Genomic DNA, 20,721 nt, shown 5'->3' on the forward strand with positions numbered 1-20,721 from the left:
ACCTGGCGGGGCAGGAACACGGACTGCCAGGTCAAAGTCACGGAACCGTACTGGGTCGGCAATATCATCAAACGCCGTGGCCCGCCACAAACTAAAGTTATACCAAAGGCGTCGGAGCTTCGGGAGACTTTCAGAGAGGGATTACGGGAGTTGTAGTTACATGGATGTAAGGAGCTGGAGTCGCAAGTAGATTGAGGGGGAAGGACTACAACTCCCAGAGGCAGTTGGCCTCACTGATCCGTCGCTTCCGGTGAGCGCGGACGAGAGAAGGATCTGCAACGGAACTGTGCTGAGCCGTACGCGGGAATCGGGCCTACACTGAAACCAGAGGGACATGGACCCGGAGTCACAGCTTAATGAACAGAGAACCGCAGTCCTTTTAGAGTTAAATAGTATCCTGTCCACCACTCGGAATCTGTGAGTCTTGAGGGGTGGAGAGGGAATGGCGCGAGAAACGTCATTTTGCATGCTCTGTTTTTCTATTCCCCATTCGGGCTCCCCGCTTACCCCTTCCCTTCTCCTCATCTGCCCATCACTTTCCCTCCTTCATCCCTTTCTCCCATGGACTTCCCTTCTGTCAGATTCGTCATTCTTCAACCTTTTTCACTCCATTTTTCACTTCCTTCTCCCTCACTTGGCTTAACCTATCACCTGCCAGCTTGTATCCCTTCCCCTCCATCTCCTCCTTCCCCCCCTTCCCCTCTCATCAGCTTCTGGCCGAACACATATGCCAAGGACTAACCTCACCCACAGGCGACAGTTATCATCTATATGTACTTTATTTGTTCAACTCAGTCCCAACTCTGCATTCTTTTAGTTCGCCTCTCCCTACCCATGTTAATATATTAATTTGTGAACAAATAGACAATTTGGAGAAAAGTGTGTGTGTGTGTGGGTGGGTGTATACACACACACATACACACAGATACCTGCGTGGTTAGTCCCCTCGCTTATATTTTGGGCTAAAAGTTGATGAGAAAGGGTGGAACAGTTTGGTTTATGTTTTTTAATGCTTTGCAAATAGCTTTGAACTCATATAAACAAGACATGGTTGGAATACTAAAGTGAAATTGGGATAGTAGATATCCATGAGAGTGAAAATGAAATAAATGTTGCATGACAGTATTGGGAGAGTGAAGAACTGGAAATGAAGCAAGAAAGGGTAAAAGGAAAGGATCCTGTTAACATTGACAATTTAATTCCATCTATTAACGGGGTAAAGAACTTAATCTTTCTGGAGTGACCTCATACAAATGCTTTGTATTGGATAGCCTACTCCTTGCCATTGACACATTGTCTTCTACTGTTACAATATCTCATTAACCAACTTTAGAAGTCTACTGAGTGAAGTTCACAGTTTTTAGCAGGTGCAGGTTCAGTGGATAAGATCCTTAGCCCATGCTGATCCCTTATAAAAACATCAAATTCAAATTATTTCCAAACCCTGATGATCTTGGTGGAGGGTTAAAGAAACAGGTCATGAAGTATGCTAAATACCTGAAGTACAACATTACAGAAACTGGCAGGAAATCTCTCAGTTCTTTGTAACACATAGTACTACCAATAAATAAAATCTCTTAGCCTCAAGTTGAACACTTAGGAATTTGGGATCAATAAGCAATTTATATTCTGGAATTTCACTGGTGTTGTAGGTGATCTGATTGATATCAAACATTACACAAATATTCAGCAATACTACTGAGGCTGTGAGGAAAGCAGGTATAGAGACCATTCATAGTGCCTAATATGCTGAAAGAATAGTTGTGTACACTCATCACCATTTGACGTAGGAAGGGTTACCTAAATTGACTGACCTTAGATAAAATAATGAAGAAATTACTTAATCCATCTAAAAGCATTTGATGTAAAATAAACTACATTGAAATAGCTTAAGAGTGGTGAATCAATTTTAATCATGTTTATTGAGGGGGGAGAAAGGTAGGCCAAGACACTGAGGATCTCTTTGCCATTTAGAATCATGTTCTGGAAGAGTTTAATGCTCATATGTAGTTGATTTATTAAATTAATTAATATGGATGTTGTGAAATATTGTAAAATGCAGTGGTAAATAACAGTTTCAAACTTAACATGTCTTTACATTTAAACTCTTCTTGGGCAGGTATCAATTATAATTAACGTTTCGATGACAAACTCTGCCATCTTCATCAGGGATGATGCCGAAGCATGTCTGGTGGTATTTATATCCCTATTGTCCGACCCTCCTGATTGGTTAGTCCTCATCCAATCAGGTTTCCACTCTCCCACCTTATTTACAATTAAATTGTAAGGGTCATATATACCCGGAAAGCACAAGATTCTTTTTCATGTCTTTACATTTATTTGGATATTTGCACAGTCCAAATTATGTCTTGGGGAAATTAGCAAATAAAAAATATTAATTTAGAGCTCCTGACGTTGTTTTTGCAGTGTGTGTGAGCTCAGGACTCTGGTAGCTTTGACAGACCGAGAAGAAGGGAAACTAGCCCAGTCTCAGAACAAAGTAAGTAGATTTCTCCAATGAGGGATGTTGGAGGGGAGAATGCTGTAATGTTGTGTATCCAAAGGGTAATTGATGGATTTAAATATTTTGTTTAACATCAGGCAAAAAATGGCAACTTCGTTCCAATAAGTGATATATTTGAAGATTCATTTATTGGGACTTTAATGCAAAATTTTCTGATGCAGTGTGAATTGCTTCATCTTTTGTACTTAATATGTTTGCTGATCAAGCTACTCCACTCTATTTGGCACTAAAATCCAACCTTGACGATTTAGCTGAACTTGTATTTGTTATATCATTGCTTTGTGTATTGCTGCCCCTATAGCTGCTGCAGTCAGTGGCAGTAAAACCTACCATGATGGTCAGGCTAACAGGCAGGTGAGGTCATGGATGGGAGACCATATTCTCCAACCTGCCTGGCCACCATTCTCAAAGTTAGAAGTAAATTTATTATTAAAGTACATATATGTCACCATATACAAACCTGAGATTCATTTTCTTGCAGGCATACTCAATAAATCTAATAACCATAATGGAATAAATGAAAAACTGCACTAACAGGGTGACAACCAATATGCAAAAGACAACAAATTATATAAATGCAAAGATAAATAAAATAAAAATAATAAATAAATAAATAGATAGATAAATAAATAAGCAAGCAAGCAAGCAATAAATTTCAAGAACATGAGATGAAGAGTCCTTGAAAGTGAGCCCAAAGGTTATCGAAACAGTTCATTGAAGGGGCGAATGAAGTTACTCTGGTTCAAGAGCCTGATGGTTAAGGGGTAATAACTGTTCCTGAACCTGGTATTGTGAGTCTTGAGGCTCCAATACCTTCCTGATGGTAGCAGTCAGAAGAGAGCATGGCCTGGATGCTGGGAGTCCCTGATGATGAATTCTACTTTCCTGCAACAGCACTCCGTGTAGATGTGCTCAATTGTGAGGAAAGCTTTACCTGTGATGGATTAGGCCGTAGCCATTACCTCTTGTAGGTTCTTTCCTTCAAAGCATTGGTGTTTCCATGCTAGGCTGTGATGCAACCAGTCATTATACTCGCCACCATACGTCTACTGTATAGAAGTTTGTTAAAGTTTCCGAAGACATGCCAAATCGTTTCAAACTTCTAAAAAAGTAGAGACACTGCTGTACTTTCTTTGTAATGGCACTTGTGTGCTTGGCCCAGGACACATCCTCTGAAATGATAACACCAAGGAATTTAAAGTTGCTGACTATCTATCTCTGATCCCCTAGTGAGGACTGGCTCGCTGACCTCAGCTTTCCTCCTCCTGAAGTCAATAATTAGTCTCTTGGTCTTGCTGACATTGAGTTAGGCATTGCTGTTGTGGCACCACTCACCGAGATTTTCAATCTCCTTCCTATATGCTGATTTGTCACCACATTTGACTCAGCCAACAACAGTGGCATTGTCAGCAATCTTAAATAGGACATCGGAGCTGTGCTTAGCCTCACAGTTGTAAGTATAAAGCAGGCAGAGCAGGGGGCTAAGCACACAGCCTTGTGGTGCCTCTGTACTGATGGAGATTGTGGAGTAGATGTTGTTGCACAACTGAACTGACTGGAGTCTGCAAGTGAGGAAATCAAGGATTCAGTTATACAAGGAGGTATTGAAAGCAAGATCTTGAAGCTTATTGTATAGTTTTGAGAGAATGATAGTGTTGAATGCAGAGCTTTTAGTTGCTGAAGAGCATCCTGATATATGTATCTTCATTGTCCAGATGTTCCAATGTTCCAGGGTTGAGTGAAGTTTTCTTTTATGAGTTACCAGTAGTGTAGCAGGATAAATCAGACCATATCGTAAGTCCGAGATCGAGAACAAGGCCAACTCTTTCTTCACTGAATCGAATACACGCCTTCGCTTAAGTAATTCGGCAGAGACGTCGGGGAAAAACCTGATTCTTTGATTATCAAAAAGTACAGATTCTTTCAGTCTGGCTGCCTTCATAACCTGAATTTTATCGGCGTAGTTTAAAAACTTCATTATCACTACCCTGGGTCGCTTGGCCGACTTTGTTTCAGTTTCGTTTGCCCTGCCTATTCTGTGTGCTCTCTCAATTAGCAAGGGCCCAGGGAAGTTTTCAGCACCCAGAGCCTCGAGAATCCATTTTTCCAAAAAATAGACCATATCTGACCCTTCCGCCCTCTCTGGAAGTCCCACCAAGCGAAGGTTCAAGCGGTGGCTACGGTTTTCCAAATCGTCGAGTTTAAGCACTAACTCCTCCAAAGCTGCTTTCAAAGTAGTATTCTGAGTACATAAAGAGGCGATATCGTCCTGATTGGTGTTAATTCTCCCGTTGGCTTCTGAAATGCGCGCTGTAACAGCTTTCAAATCTGCTTGTATTCCTTGTATTGTGCTCAGTAGCCCTTCAAATCTTGACATAGAGTCATCCTTCATTACTTGAATGGTGTTTAGGATTTGGCTTTGACCTGTTAAAGCCTCCTTCTTGCCGGTATTGTTGGTGGTCTGCACCACGTGGCTACAAGAGGGGCCCAATTTCGGAGTCTTTTGCGTCTGCTTTGTTGCCTTCGGTGGCATTTTGGCTTTCCTTCAATTTCCAATCAGATCAAACTGGAACTGTTCAGGTATTTCAAAGTTGTTTAGTTATGTAATTTCAAAACTTTTCGTAGAGGCTCCGACACACATCCGCTCAGCACGGCGCCATAACTGGAAGTCCTATTTACCAAGTTAATGTTAAACCTACATGTTGTAGGTTTTTTTCACCAAAAAGCAATGAAGAAGAATCTCATCCAAGGTGATTAAAGCATTGTGTGTAATAGAAGTTGCTCATGAGGTTATTGGAATGCAAATTACACTTTTCATCTGTTGTTTGATACCTGATACCAAAATTATGCTAAGTTTGAACATGTTCAATTCTCACCACTACTTACCTTCCTGAAAAAAACATTTCTATTGTTAATGCTGGAACCACAACTAGCAATATGTAGAGTAAAATCCGGTCACAGTATTTAATTTTTACTGAAATCTGAGTCCAGATGAAGAGTTTTGACCCAAATGCCAATAATTCCTTTCCCCTTACAGATACTCCTCGACTCGCTAAGTTCCTCCAGCAGGGTATTTGTTGCTCCACATTCCAGCAACTGCAGTGTCTCTGAAACAAGCCTAAACAGTTATATTGATAACTCTGAAACATATAGGTAGACAAATTTTACTCACAAAACTTTAATTTTTTAACTGCCTGACAATTTATAAACATACACCACTGATTGTAAACAACGATGTTACACCCAAGTTTATGGAGAGCTAGTAATCTCAGCAGTATTTTACTGGGAATTCCACAATTGTCTAGTGCCATTGGCTGGGAAAATCAAAATTCAGCCCAGGCAAAGATTTGTGGCTTCTTTGAAATAACAGTAATGACTTAGATAGGAGAAGTTTAACACCAAATTAAGGATATTACTTTTGCATGTACTATCAAATTTGGGTAATCAGATTAGTACATCAATCTGTAAACAGTTTTAAATACAGATATACTAAATTATTTTTACTTTTCAAAAATAAATTATCCATATTCAATTGAAATCACTGTCAAATGATTTACTGCAATTTGTTCAGATTGAAAGTGAGTTTGTTATACTTTGAGGAAAGATAATGGTGAATTAATGATTGGTTAGGCTTATATTTAATGTTATTACACTAAATTGCTCTCTGTCTGCTGATCTTTATTGAGACAAAATAGTGGGTACTTGCCACTGTTCCCTCTAAGCTGTGCGGGTACACAGTAGCCGAAGTATCCCCGGACACATAGCCTTGTTGCTGGAATGTTAATATAATTTTGAAATTATGCTCATAAAATTAAGAAATACCCTGTAATTAATGTGTTAATGACTATAATCCATAAACTTTCTAAATTATAAATGTACCACAACCTTTACTTTGAAATATTTTAGGACTTCAACATATTTTTAAATTGACAGTATTTCAGGTTACAACATGGTTACAAATTGTAACAATAAACAGAGAATGGAAGTCGGTAGTTCATTGTTGAGAAACTGCTGGCTCACTGAACGCTGACGCCATCTCATCAAAACATTTTACTTTTGCCATTGTGTCCGTCAGTTGTATTTTAATTTGTTGGGTGCATCAGCTTTGTGCTTCAGAAACATAATGGAAGAATTGCAGAAATCTGCTTTCCTTACACTAATTGCTGATGAAAGAACAGACATTTCAGTCGAAAAAATGTTAATTTTTTATTTTAAGTTTTGACCGGAAAATGAAACTTCATATAAGACTGTTTATAGGTATCTTGAAACTAATTGCATGTGACAGTATCACCATTGTTGAAGTAATTAAAAAAATAAGCAACAGTCTTGATTTTCAAGAGATGGTGATGTTTATGTCAGATAGGTTAAATGATATGCTTGGAAAGAATAATGGCATGGCTGTAATTCTTTGACAAGTAAGGCATCTGTCTGAGCAACATTGCATTGCAATAGAGAAGACCTGGAATTAGATGACATGTTGGAAAAAAATATCTATTATGCAGGATGTAGAAACACTGTACAAGCAGTGTATACAATGTTCAGCAGGCTATCTGTTAGAAAAGGAAAGCTAGAAAAATTAACTAATGTCACAGAATGTAATGCTCTATCATTTTGACCAATAAACAAAGTAAGATGGCTGTTAAGACATTTTGTCATTACTGCTTTTATGAGGAATTAAAGTTTTGATCCAGTATTGCAAAGAGTAAGTTATTGAGTGTAACCTTCCAATCAGCAACTACTGCTTGAATAGAGTTAACTGCCCTTAATGATGTTTTAGAAGATCTGGCAGCTCTTTGTAAATTCCTTCAGAAAAGCTATTTGAATATAATTGAAGCATTGCAGTATGAAGAAGTAATAGTTAACAAATTACGGTCACAGTATCTTGGCGATGCTATTTATTGGAGTGACAAACTGCTTGCCTCTATAAGTTCTGATACCGATACCGCGCCTTATTATTCGATTAATTCAACATGTATGTAATCACTTGGGTAATAGGTTTCTTGACGATAAGGTAAGAGAATGGCAAGCTTTTGACCCTGTTGTTATTGCAAATGCAACAAATTTTGAATTTGGAAAAGAGAATGTTGCATGACTGACAAAAAAAACTCCGCATTTAAAGTTCCACACAGTTTGCAGGCCATGTAAAAAAAAAAGTTCCTGCTCAGAGCAATGGTTTGTTAGCTCAGCTGTTTAAAAATTAGAGGGATTGTTGACATTGAATGTATCAGACAAATCTGAAACATAAATATTGATCACTGCTTCAACTAAATTAATATTTTGATTTAAAATTGATTACTTATATTTTTAATACACAAGTATGTACTTAGTGAACGGTTCAATGTATTTAAAATATCCATCTACTGAACTACAATACCGTGTTCTTTCCTTACCAGGCTTTGAGCTCCCTGGAAATCTGGAAGCACCTGTTTGCTGCAGTGTCTACAGAAGTCAACAGTCCATTGTTGCAATAAAATGGTAGATGAGGAGACTTCCACAGATCTATTGCTTCTAACAGACCCAAACCATGAAACCAGATTATTCAATGATGTAATATCCATTGGTGAAACTGATTCAGAAAATAATCCACAGTCACTTAATTCCATATCACATGTTGATGAATCTGATCCAGGTGACTGGGAGCTGGATGACTCACTTGTTGAACCGCAATGTGATTACATGTCAGATCATTCTCTGATCACTGGAAATAGTCCACCATTGCAGCTGTTTCAGTTACGGGGAGCTAGTTCTGGGTTCACTTCACGTAGTCACAGTATATTCAGTGGCTTGGAGAATGCAGTAAAACTTGATGCTTCTCAGTCCAAAGACAAGAAGATCATTGAAGGAGAATTCAAACATCCACCATATCAAGCTCCTCAGGAAAAGCTGACGGAAGGATCTCCTTCAGAGAAAATGATAGTCATGGTACCAGCCAGAGCAAGGCAGAGCACGGTCTTGTGTAAAAAGCCACACTCTGTCCCAGACTTCCTTCTGCATCCAGAACGCTGGACAAAATACAGCTTGGAAGATGTTCCAGAAATGAGCAATAAGAAAAATACAGCAGTGGCGCTTGAGTTCATGGGTGTTTTGAAAAAACGAAAAAAAGAAAAAAATACAGACATGCAGCAAGACCTAACCGAAGACCTAACAGACTTCAATGAAAGCTCCAGTTCCTGTTTCAATCAAAAATCTGACAGTGGTGTTGGTAAAATCGTTTTCAGAAAGCCATCAAAACCAGAGGTAACAGAATGGGATAGTCCTGACAAAAAGGTTGATGTGATCAAGAAGAGAGAGAAGAGCGGTGAACTCAGTTCAGTAGATCTGGCACTTTCAGATTGCAGTGAAGTCCAGGATGCAGAAGCTTGGTGGCATGATAAAGATGTAGCGGAGCTGTCAAAGGACAGGAAACAGATAACAGCAGAAGAGAAGGAGCAAAACTCAGTCATATTTCACAATGTAAGAAAGAGAAATCGGAAGAATATTCGAATGAAATTGAATGAAGACAGCGAGGATGACTAATATCCACATGGTTTGATTTTAAATAGATTATCTTAAAATCAATATTTAGTTAAATATTCCTTTGACAGAGCTGTCTCCTTTTAGGCCATGCTTTAAGTTTCCCAGGAAGGTAGTATTAATTTTGTACAGTTATCCAATGTTTGTATTCACAGGTGTATGTTATGGGGGTTGGGGAGGGTTTGGAGTGTGATGTAGAGGTGGCGAGGGAGGGAGAGGCAGGAGAAGTTCTAAATGGGTCAGGTTTGTGATGGAAAGGAGAGAAATGTAAGATCTTGAACTGTAGTGAAAGTAAAATGTACACTATGTATAAACACTTTATGCTTCAAGTGACAAGAACTGCAATGTTATTTTGAAACCCAGACGAAAAGAATGAGAAGCCCTAACATGAGCTTCTATGTGGCAAAATTCAGGGCTTGAGAGTAAAGTACTAAATTGTATTTCATGTGACCAGCAATGTTAACAATGCACTGTTGCTTAACAATTATTAGTAGATGTAATTTCAAATAAAATTAATCCACAAGTAGGTATTTGTGACGTGACCAACTTTTATTGTCCATCTCTCATTGCTTTTGGTTCTAATCAAGCAGTGAGTAATGCTTGAGAAGTGCTGAGCTTAGAATTCACTTGGGTTTTCCATCACACTGACTTTAACCTGTAGACAACAAAAGGCTTTGAGAACTTGCCACAGTATAGTTTACCATAGTCCAATAAAATTGTTAATCAATGGTGCTCCTCCTATCTTTCAACCTCCACCACCTCCCCCAGCTAGAGTTTTGATGAAGCAGATAGAATTAGCAAGGTACTGTCCTCAGGAACCACTGTGGCATTGTTCTGGGCTTGTGAGTGGCCTCAAACAATCTTATATTTCTTTGTACAAAGCTGTCCTATGAATCCAGATATTGGAGAATTTCTCCCCACTGATGCAGTTCGATTTCAGTTTTACTGGACACCATGAAGGTAGTTTTTGATTGAATGCACTGTGAAGAAGTCATTATTACCTTATCTCTGGAATTCAGATCTTTCCCCATGTTTACATAAATGATATTTGGAGCTGTTTGGGTATGACAAAACTAAAATTAAACATTGAATAAGCAGGTTATTTAATAGGGCAATCATTAGGACCTTTAATGATCTGCTTGAGTACAGGAAATACAAGAGAACACAAGAGTGAGAAATCAAGAGGGCACAAAATGGACATGAGATTGCTCTGTTAGACAAGATGAAAAAGAATCCCATGTGCTTCTATAGCTATATTAAGAGCAAAATGATATCAAGGAACAAAATTGGACCACTTGAAGATCAGCATGGTCATCTATGCATGGAGCTGAAAGAGATGGGGGAGGTCTAAAATGAATTTTTTGCATCTTTATTTACTCGAGTGACAAACCCAGTCTATAGAACTGTGGCAAAACAATGGTCGGGTCATGTATTTTATTTGAATTATTGAAGAAGAGGTGCTTGGTCTCTTGAGACCTGTTAGGGTGGATAAATCCCCAGGGTCTAACAAGATGTCTGTTCGGACCTTGTGGGAGACTTATGCAGAAATTGCAAGAACCCCGGCAAAGATATTTTAAAAATCTTAGCCACAGGTGAGGTGCCGCAGGACTGGAGGATAGCTCATGTTCAGTTGTTTAAAAAGGGCTCTAGGAATAAACTGGGAAATTATAAGCCGGTGAGCCTGCCATCATTTGTGGCTAGATTATTGGAAGGTATAAGGGACAGGATATATAAATATTTGGATAGACAACCTGATTAGGGATAGTCAACATGGTTTTGTGAAATGATCATGTCTAACCAATCTTATAGAAGTCTTCCAATGTTAATAAAGGGAAGATGGTGGATGTTGTTTACATTGACTTAAGCAAGAGCTTTGACAAAGACCCGCATGGGAGGCTGGTAGAAAGTTCAAGCACTTGGCATTCAGGATGTAATAGTAAACTTGACTTAGCAAAAGAAGACAGTGGTAGAACATGTTGAGTACCCCTTATTCGAAACTCCAAAATCTTTTTTTTTCGAGTGCTGATATGATGTCACAAATGGAAAATTCCACAAGGCACTGGGAAGGTTCCCTGACAATGCCCAGGTCTCTTTGCATCGCAGACAGTTCTGAGAAGTAACCTCATATATGCAATGAACAGAAGTTAATGAAAAAAGAAAATCACTGCATAATGCAAAAAATGAAGATCTTGATCGTGCATTGAAAGAATACATTCATCAGCACAGGAGTGAACATATGTCGCTTAACAGTATGCTGATCATGAAACAAGCAAAGATCTATCATGATTTAAAAAAAATTAAAGATAAAGCATTTACTAGTCACAAAGTATTGATAAGTTTACAAAGATCATTGCTCATGAAAATCTAGCACCAGAACAAGTCTACAATCCTGTTGGTTTTTATACCTTACATAAAACCTAAAAAAAAGTGAAATACAAATACAATGTAATGTAACCTTTTAATCAAAACGCGATATCGTAGGTGGAGACTGAAAACCTGTTGTTTGTTGTCAACAGCTGATTCAGGTATTATCCCGATGATGCTGTGCTGCTTTTGTTACCCTCCAGATGATAATATTTTCATCATATTAATGGTATGTCATAATTTTCACTGTTAAGTACATATATGTGATGAACAAGTGTAAGACAAAATTCAGAGTTGGAAATGATGGCAATCCCAAGCTATCTCATTGTATATTCCAAAATCTGAAACACTTCTGGCCCTAATCATTTTAGATCAAGGATAGTTAGCCAAAAATGTTTTTTTTCTTACTGGAAGTCTGTAACTAGTGTTTTGCCATAGGGATCGGTTCTGGATCTGTTGTTTATCATCTACTTTAATAATGTAGATGATAATGTGGTACACTGGATCATCAAATTTGCAGATGACACCAAGATTGGAGGCATAGTGGACAGTGAGGAAGGTAATCAAATTTTGAAAAGTGATATGGATCAGCTGGGAAAGTGCGGTAAAAATGGCAGATGGAATTTAAAACGTGTTTCCCAACTTCTGCAGAATCTCAAACTGCTGGAGGAAAATAAATAGTTGACGGTTCAGTTTAAGACCCTTCATTAGGACTGGAAGGAAGGTAGGAGTACAGGCTAACAGGTGATAGGTGAAACTGAGGGGGAAGATGGGTCGGTGGAGGAGTGGGGGGGGGGGGGGGGTCTGAAGAAGAAAGAATCTGAGTGGATAGGACAGAGGACCGTGGAAGAAAGGGGAAGTTGAAGGGCACCAGAGGGAGAAGGGGTGAGATGGGAATCAATGGGGAAAGGAAAAAGAGAAGGGGCAGAGAGAGAAAATAATGGAAGTTTGAGAAATCAGTGTTCATGCCATCAGGTTGGAGGCTATCCAGACAAATATGAGATGTTACACTTTGGAGGACAAAAGTCTTTGTAAGACTTATGAGGCCCCTCATTGGTCAGGGTTGACCATGGATATTGCATCTTAGATGGCTACATGATATGCAAACCATGCCAGTACAATATGGACAATATGTTGCCTATGCAGCAGGCTCACCCTCTCCATGCAGCTGATGAATCTAAATGAACAGCAGAGACCAATACCATTTGGCACTAGTGGCATCGTAGAGGTTGCTAGACAGCATTGAGCTCAACCTAGTACTGACTTAGAGACTCCATCCCCTGATTTTTCCTTGTGTTTACTGCCAAAGCCCTTCCCTATGAGTGCTAATAGCAGAGGTTTGAAATCAGAGTTTTCTTTCTCTTAGATGAGGTACTAAAATCAGTTGATCTGAAGTGACTTGTATTCAGGTGCCAGTAACCCATCTTTGCCCCTTCTCCTGTCAGTAGAAATGGGCTTAGTAGCAAAGCTACACATTAAAGCCAGGAGTTGGACTTAGTTGTCAGAGGCTATTTGAAATGCACTCCAATAGGAACATTTAATATGTAGTGGGAGCTTATCCCCCACTACCTCCCTGGCTACGACAACCTTAAATAATGTAGGATTTATGCAGTGAATAGTTGTAGAACAAAGGGACCTGAGAATACAGATTTAGAAATCCTTGAAAGTGACATCACAGGCAAATAGGGTCATAAAGAGAGCTGTGGCATATTGATCTTCATAAATCAGGAGTTGGGATATTATGGTGAAGTTGGCTAAGATGTTGGTGGGTATTGTGTGCATTTCTGGTCACCTACAGAAAAGATATCAACAAGCTTGAAAGAGTGCAGAGAAAATTTATATGGATGCTGCTGGGACTTGACCTGATTTACAGGGAAATGTTGACTAGGTTGGACTTCGTTCCCTGGAACATACAAGAATGAGGGAGATCTTATATAGGTATAGAAAATTATCAGCGGTGTAGATAAGTTAATGCATGCAGGCTTTTTCCACTCAGGTTGGGTGAGACTAGAACTGGAGATCACACACACTGGCCACTTTATTAGGTACACTGTACCCCTGCTCATTAATGCTAATATCTAATCAACCAATCATGTGGCAGCAACTCAGCACATAATAGCAGACAGACATGGTCAAGAGATTCAGTTGTTGAGACTAAGTATCAGAATGGGGAAGAAATTTGACCTACATTCCACCGACTTTGGTGGAATGATTGTTGGTGCCAGACATGGTTGTTTGCATATCTCGGAAACTGCTGATCTCCAAGGATTTTCATGTAGCACAGTCTCTGGAGTTCACAGAGAAAGGTGTGAAAAAACCATCCAGTGAGTGGCAGTCCTGTGGATGAAAACACTTTGTAAATAAGAGAGATCGGAGGAGAATGCCTAGGCTGGTTCAAGCAACAGGAAGCTGACAGTAACTCAGGTAACTATGTTTTACAACAGCAGTGTGCTTCAGAGCATCTCTGGATGCACAACACATCGAACATTGAAGTGGATGGGCTAAAGAAGCAGAAGATGACACCAAGTTCCATCTAATACAGGAGTGGAACCTGGTTTTGTGTAAAAGGTGAAATATTTAAGGTGAATTTGAGGTAGTCCTCTTTCACTTAGAGGGGCAAGGGTGCAATGAGCTGCCAGTGGAAGATGCAGGTTTAACTGTAACCTTTAAAAGAAGTTTGAATGAAAGATAGGGAGGGTTGTGGTCCAGGTGTAGGTAGATGGGACTAGATAGAAAATCAGACAGACAGGCTAAAGGGCTGTTTCTGTACTGTAATGCTATATGAGCCTATGAGCATTGTAGAAAGGCCACATATCAGCACTTACTTCCAAATATATCTCAAGGGATCAATGCCACATTCTTGAATATTGCAGCGACACATACTTTACAAGTATACAGTCGAGGTAAGTGGCTACATATGTACTCAGATGTTACTCCCAGCAAAGTATTATAAGGCAGTAATATTTAAGGATACTTATGGCATGCCACACAGGCCTCAGAGAAATAAGGATCCTATATTGTGAGGACTCAGTAGACTTGCATCCTTGTGAGTCAGTCAAAGCTTGTAGTTAGGCACATACTAATAATCTTCATTGTTACAGGTGATTCGAGTCTTTATTGAAAACTTCGACACTTGTATACATGTTCAAGTTTATTGTCATCTGACTGTACATACTATATATACAGCCAAATGAAATGACATTTCTCTGGACCACAGTGCGGCCACAATACATATATCACACACAACAAAACATCAAGATATCACCTTAAATAAGATAATAAAATATTCAAAATGCATGCAGTTCACAGTACAGGTAAATGGCACAGTTGAACAGCTTGCTGCTCTAGGTGGCAGGGTGTACCAAAATAAGCAAACTGTAAGGTAATAATGATTCTAATCCTTGGGACTGGGATGAAGACACCAAGAAACATACACAAAATGGCCTTACTTCACATTAACTTAATTTTCAACATAATCAAAGACTCTTCCCACCCTGGTCACTCTCTCTTCTTCCCCCATCCACTGGGAAGAAGATGGAAAAGCTTGAAAACTCAAACAACCGAACTCATTGATAGCTTCTATCCTGCTGTTATAAAACAATTGAATAGACCTATTGTACAATAAAGATGAACCCTTGATCTCTCATTCTACAGTATCATGTGTTTTGTTTACCTATACTGAACAATCTCTAACTATAGCACTATATTCAGCATTCTGTTATTGCTTTCTCCTTTATACAGTTTCAACGTACTTCTGTTTTGGAATGACTTAGCTCAATAGCATGCAAAACTACTTGTTTACTATATCTAAGTGCATATGACAATACAAACCAATTTCCAAGATATCTTTTATTCTTTGATGCACAGACAAGATTTAGTTCTTATCAAGTCAGAGTAAAAAGATTTTTGGCCCCATAGGATCATGCAGGTTCCCGACAGAACAATCTCATTAGTCCCTTTCCATTCTCCTTAATTCCCTGTACTTATGAAATTGATTTTCTCCTGTATGTCACCTCTAGTTTGATTCCTTTTACTACTTACCTAGTTTAGTTGATACTAATAAGTTGTACAGCATAGAAACAGGCCCTTTGGCTCACCACATCCATGTCAGCCTTTCTGCCCATCTATTCTAATCCTATTTGACGGTACTATCCCTATCAGAATCAGGTTTATTATCACTGGTATTAACGTGAAATTTGTTAACTTAACAGCAGCAGTTCAATGCAATACATAATATAGGAGAGAAAAAATAAATAAAAACAATAATAATAAATAAGTAAATCAATTACAGTTTATGTACATTGAATAAATTAAAAAACACACAAAAACAGAAATACTATATATTTAAAAAAAGTGAGGTAGTGTCCAAGGGTTCAATGTCCATTTAGGAATTGGATGGCAGAGGGGAAGAAGCTGTTCCTGAATCACTGAGTGTGTCTTCAGCCTTCTGTATCCCCTACCTGATGGTAACAGTGAGAAAAAGGCATGCCCTGGGGGCTGGTGGTCCTTAATAATAGACGCTGCCTTTCTGAGACACCGCTCGCTGAAGATGTCCTGGATACTTTGTAGGCTAGTAGCCAAGATGGAGCTGACTAGATTTACAACCTTCTGCAGTTTGTTTCGGTCCTGTGCAGTAGCAACCCCCCCCCCACCCCCACCCCAACATACATGACAATGATGTAGCCTGTCAGAATGCTCTCCAAGGTACATCTATAGAAGTTTTTGAGTGCATTTGTTGACATGCCAAATCTCTTCAAGCTCCTAATGAAGTATAGCTGCTGTCTTGCCTTCTTTATAGCTGCTTCAATATGTTGGGACCAGGTTAGATCCTCAGAGATCGTGACACCCAGGAACTTAAAACTGCTCACTCTCTCCACTTCTGATCCCTCCATCAGGATTGGTATGTGTTCCTTCATCTTACCCTTCCTGAAGTCCACAATCCGTTCTTTTGTCTTACTGACGTTGAGTGCTAGGTTGTTGCTGCGGCTTTAGGTGGTCTAAAGCCACATGGAGAGCCATTGAGATTGCATCTGCCGTTGACCTTTTGTGGTGATAGGCAAATTGCAATGGGGCCAGGTCCTTGCTGAGGCAGGAGTTCAGTCTAGTCATGACCAACCTCTCAAAGCTACTGGGTGATAGACATTAGGGCAGCTCACATTATTCTTCTTAGGCACTGGTATAATTGTTGCCTTTTTGAAGCAAGTGGGAACTTCGGACCGTAGCAGTGAGAGGTTGAAAATCCTTGAATACCCCTGCTAGTTGGTTGGAACAGGTTTTCAGAGCCTTACCAGGTACTCCATTTGGACCTTCCACCTTGTGAGGGTTCACTCTCTTTAAAGACAGCCTAACATCAGCCTCTGAGAGAGATCACAGGGTCATCAGGTACAGCAGGAATCTTCACAGCTGTAGTTGTGTTCTCCCTTTCAAAGTGAGCATAGAAGGTGCTGAGTTCATCTAATAGTGGCAATATGTTCAAAATGCATTAGTTTCTATTGAACATCATGGCCTAAAGGGAACAAATAGACTTGGCACATGAGTGAATGATAGAAGTCATCCATGGGATTTCGAGCAATTTTCCCCAGCATCACATTTAAAGTGATTCAGTTCTAATCTTTAAATTCTAACTTTCTCATCCTGCAGCATAATTTGGAAAACTCAAGAACTGACTATTCTTCATTCAGTTGACATTGCATTAACTCTAACTCTCATCTTGATCAATGCTGATATTGCTGTTATTCTTAATATTACATGGCTTTCAACTTTATCTGTACTTCCCCATTTCTGTCCAAAGGAAGAGTAAACTTTACATAATCTATACTTGATCAAAGTCAAGGTCACATGCACAAGCACATGTATGCTCAGGCATACTTGGAGCAACTTACTTGGAACAGCATCACAGGCACATAGGATTAAAGGCATAACATTTACAAAAAATATATAAATCGAACATAAATTATACATAAAGGAAAAATTAGAACAAAAACTCGATTGTAGTGCAAAGTGGTCATAGTGTTGATATTACTGAGTGAGTGATTAGAATCATACAGATTGGTTCTAGAACAGAATGGTTGGAGGGAAGTATCTGTTCCTGAAGCTGGTGATATGGAAGTTCAGGCTTCTGTACCTCCCGTCCAATGGTAGCTGCAAGAAGGTGGATGGCTCGGGTGGCTAAGAGGGTAAAAAGGGATTATTCTGACATGGTGGGGCCAGTGTTTCCATCCAATTCTGAGTGTGGCAAAGGATAAAAACAACTGTGTACTAAGTCATTTTTATGATGATCTATGCTGGTGTTGTTGCAGAATAAGGTGAAGAGCATGCAAGTGTTTTCACGTGATATTAAATATGCCAGCTGGCTTCAGTTTATCAGTGATAATCTCTTTGTACTTCCAACCACCACCCATCTGCAACACTAAACTGATTTTTTACCTCGCCTTCCTAATTCTGATGAATGGTTCTCGACCTGAAACATTAAATCTGCATTTCTTTCCACAGCTAATGCTTGGACTGCTAAGTCTTTTTAGCAAACACAGTAATTTTTCTTTAAAATTTCTCAAGCAATAGGCCAGCACAATCTCTATATCTTAGATCATCTTCACTATAATCCTACAATTTGATTCCTGTTTCAGCTTGTTTTAGATCATGCATTGCCATGATGTACTCACTGAACAGGTTGAACGAGTGCTAAATAGACTCATTAAGTAATACAATATGGAAACTGGCCCTCAGGCCAACCAAGATATCCATCAAGGTTAGTCCTATTTTCCCATGTTTAGCATGTATCCCTCTAAACTTTTCCTATCCATGTACCTGTCCAAATGTCTTTTAAATGTTGTAATTGTATCTACCTCAATTACTTCCTCCCTCTGCACGCTTTGAGTGGAGAAACAGCACCTAAGGTCCCTTTTAAATCTTTCCCCTCCCACCTTAATCTTGTGCCCTCTAGATTTTGATTCCATTTTCCTGAGAAAAAGACAGTGTGTTTTCACCTTGTCTCTGCCCCTCATGTTTTTATACTTCTCTATAAACTCAGTCTCCTATGCTCAGAGAAACAAAGTCCAAGCCTGCCCACCCCCTCCCTGCCCCTCAATTTCTGGCAAAAATTCTTGTGAATTTTCTTTGCACTCTTTCCAGCTTAATGATACCTTTCCTATAAAAGGCAACTAAAACAATAAATAACATACTCCAGGGAAGAACTCACCAACACCTTACACAACTGCTACATCACATCCTGATTAATGAAGGCTAGCATGCCTGATGGCTTTTTTACCACCTCATCTATCTGTGTTGCCATTTTTAGGAAACTATGTGGTTGTACTTGGAGGTCCTTCTGTTCTGCAACACTCCTCAAAGCACAACTGTTCACTGTAAATGTCCTAACTAGGCATGGCTTCCCAAAATTAGACCCCTTGCATTTATCTGAATTGAATGCCATTTGCTTTTTCTCAGTCCACTTGCTTCTCTGATCCGCTGTAAGTTTTGGTAACCATCTTCACTGTCTATGGTGCCACCTGCTTTAGTGTCATCTGAAAAGTTACTAACCATGCCTTGTATATTCTCAGCCAAATTGTTTAAATAAATGTCAAACAACAATAGGCGCTGAAGCCCCATGGTACCACACCAGACACAGGCCAAAAAAAACCCTACCACCATCACCCTCTGCTTCCTACCATCAAATCAATTATGGCTCTCCCTGGATCCCATGTGATCCAACCTTCCAGACAAGTCTTTCCTATGAGACCTTGCCAAGGTCCACATAGGCATCCTTCAGTACCTTTCTCTCATCAATCTTCTTGGTTACTTTTTTTAAAAACAAGCTTTAATAGATTTGTGAGACTCAATTTTTCATGCACAGAGCCATGCTGGCTATCCCTAATCAATTCTTATCTACCCATGCAGTATACCTGAAGCATCTCTTGGGCTTTTCCTTAAACTTGCCTACAGATGCTTCTCATGCCCTCTTCCTGCCCTCCTGATTTCCCTGCTAAGTGTTTCCTATATTTCTAATCAAGAGATTCACTTTATCCTCACCCCTAAACCTGATGTATACCTCTTCCTTTTTCTGTCAAGAGTCTTGATATCTCTTGTCCGCTAAGATTCCCTAAACTTGCCAGCCTTACCCTAACAGGAACATGCTGTCGCTGACTCTGGATATCATACTTGTAAAAACTTTCCACATAGCAGATATCCCTTTACCTACAATATTCTCACCCAATTGACCTCCACCTAATGCCTTCAAAGAACCCCTGTTCCAATTTAAGCCGTTAAATTCCTAGCTTTCTCCATAACTATTTAAAAATTATTTGAACTATTATGGTGACTGGTAGCAATATACTCCTCCGTTGATACTTCAATCACCTGCCCTACCCCATTCTCTTAAGAGGAGGCCCATTGTTGCATCCTCTCTACCCTCTGTATATTGATTATCTACACATCGAGGTTTTGCTCACTCCTCAGTACTCCCCTGAGCGCTACAGACATACATCAGGTCAGATTTTCTATGTTAAAAAAACTGATTAGACAATGCAACTACCACTCACCACAAATACTGATTTCCCCGAACTCTCTCTCAAGCTGCTCTCTTGTTCATTCTCCCAGCCATCTTCACTTTGGAATCAATTCCTCTCCGCTAAATCTGCCCCACCTCCAATCTCCAAAAACAAATCTACTACTTTTTTAACTTTGAGGCTGTGGGGTGACACTCAGGAAATGCTCAAGTCCATTCACAAATGTGTGTTGTATTTAGTCTGCTTTCTTTCAACCCCTGGCAGCTCTACGGAAAAGAGAGTGGCCAACAGTAGGATAGAACAACTTCCCAGAAGGTCAAAAATAGAACATAGGAGTGACTGGCGTGACTTCAACAAAATCTGCCTTCTTTAACAAAATGGCATGCAGCCAAAGGATTACTTAATTGTTGTCATAGGTGGCATTTGGGAAGTGAGTCCCTGATTTCATTGGACTCCAGCCACTAGGTGGAGTACTCTCTCAGCAGATCCTAGTGGATGAGCCACTGGAAGAGAAAAAAAGACAAAAAAATAGGGTGGAGATGGCAGGAATTATTATTAAATTGACCAGTGACGAAGAGCAATACAGTACTTCGTCATCTATAGTAGGGTTTCTCAACTGGGGTTCCATGAGATAGCGCAAGGGGTTCTGTGGGAGATGGTTATTAAAACAAACATCATTTTTTGAACTTCGCACATTGCGTGATGTAGCACAATGTAGTGCTCACAGTGGTGAGCAGTGAGCAAGCAGTCCCGTTAGCAATCTCATTAGACATCTCACACGGTATGGCAGTACGCATATGGACCCTGTTTCTTTGG

At 39.6% G+C, this 20,721-nt stretch overlaps 1 protein-coding gene across 2 annotated transcripts; it reads left to right on the plus strand.

Moving 5' to 3' along the window:
• Positions 1–8: 8 nt before the first annotated feature.
• tssc4 (tumor suppressing subtransferable candidate 4) lies at positions 9–9,563 on the plus strand. Of its 2 annotated transcripts, XM_073049269.1 has the most exons (3): positions 9–417; positions 2,428–2,500; positions 7,918–9,563. In XM_073049269.1, the coding sequence occupies exon 3, from the start codon at positions 7,997–7,999 to the stop codon at positions 9,038–9,040; it is 1,044 nt and encodes a 347-aa protein (XP_072905370.1). In that variant the 5' UTR covers positions 9–417; positions 2,428–2,500; positions 7,918–7,996; the 3' UTR covers positions 9,041–9,563. The 2 variants fall into 2 exon arrangements, with proteins under 2 accessions (XP_072905370.1, XP_072905371.1); XM_073049270.1 differs by lacking the exon at positions 2,428–2,500.
• The last annotated feature ends 11,158 nt before the right edge of the window (positions 9,564–20,721 follow it).

Source organism: Hemitrygon akajei, chromosome 6 (genome assembly GCF_048418815.1).
Source record: "Hemitrygon akajei chromosome 6, sHemAka1.3, whole genome shotgun sequence".
Taxonomy (NCBI): domain Eukaryota; kingdom Metazoa; phylum Chordata; class Chondrichthyes; order Myliobatiformes; family Dasyatidae; genus Hemitrygon; species Hemitrygon akajei.

Excerpts from the sequence above, each read along its gene's own strand:
- tssc4 (XM_073049269.1), top strand. The coding sequence starts at position 7,997 with ATGGTAGATGAGGAGACTTCCACAGATCTATTGCTTCTAACAGACCCA.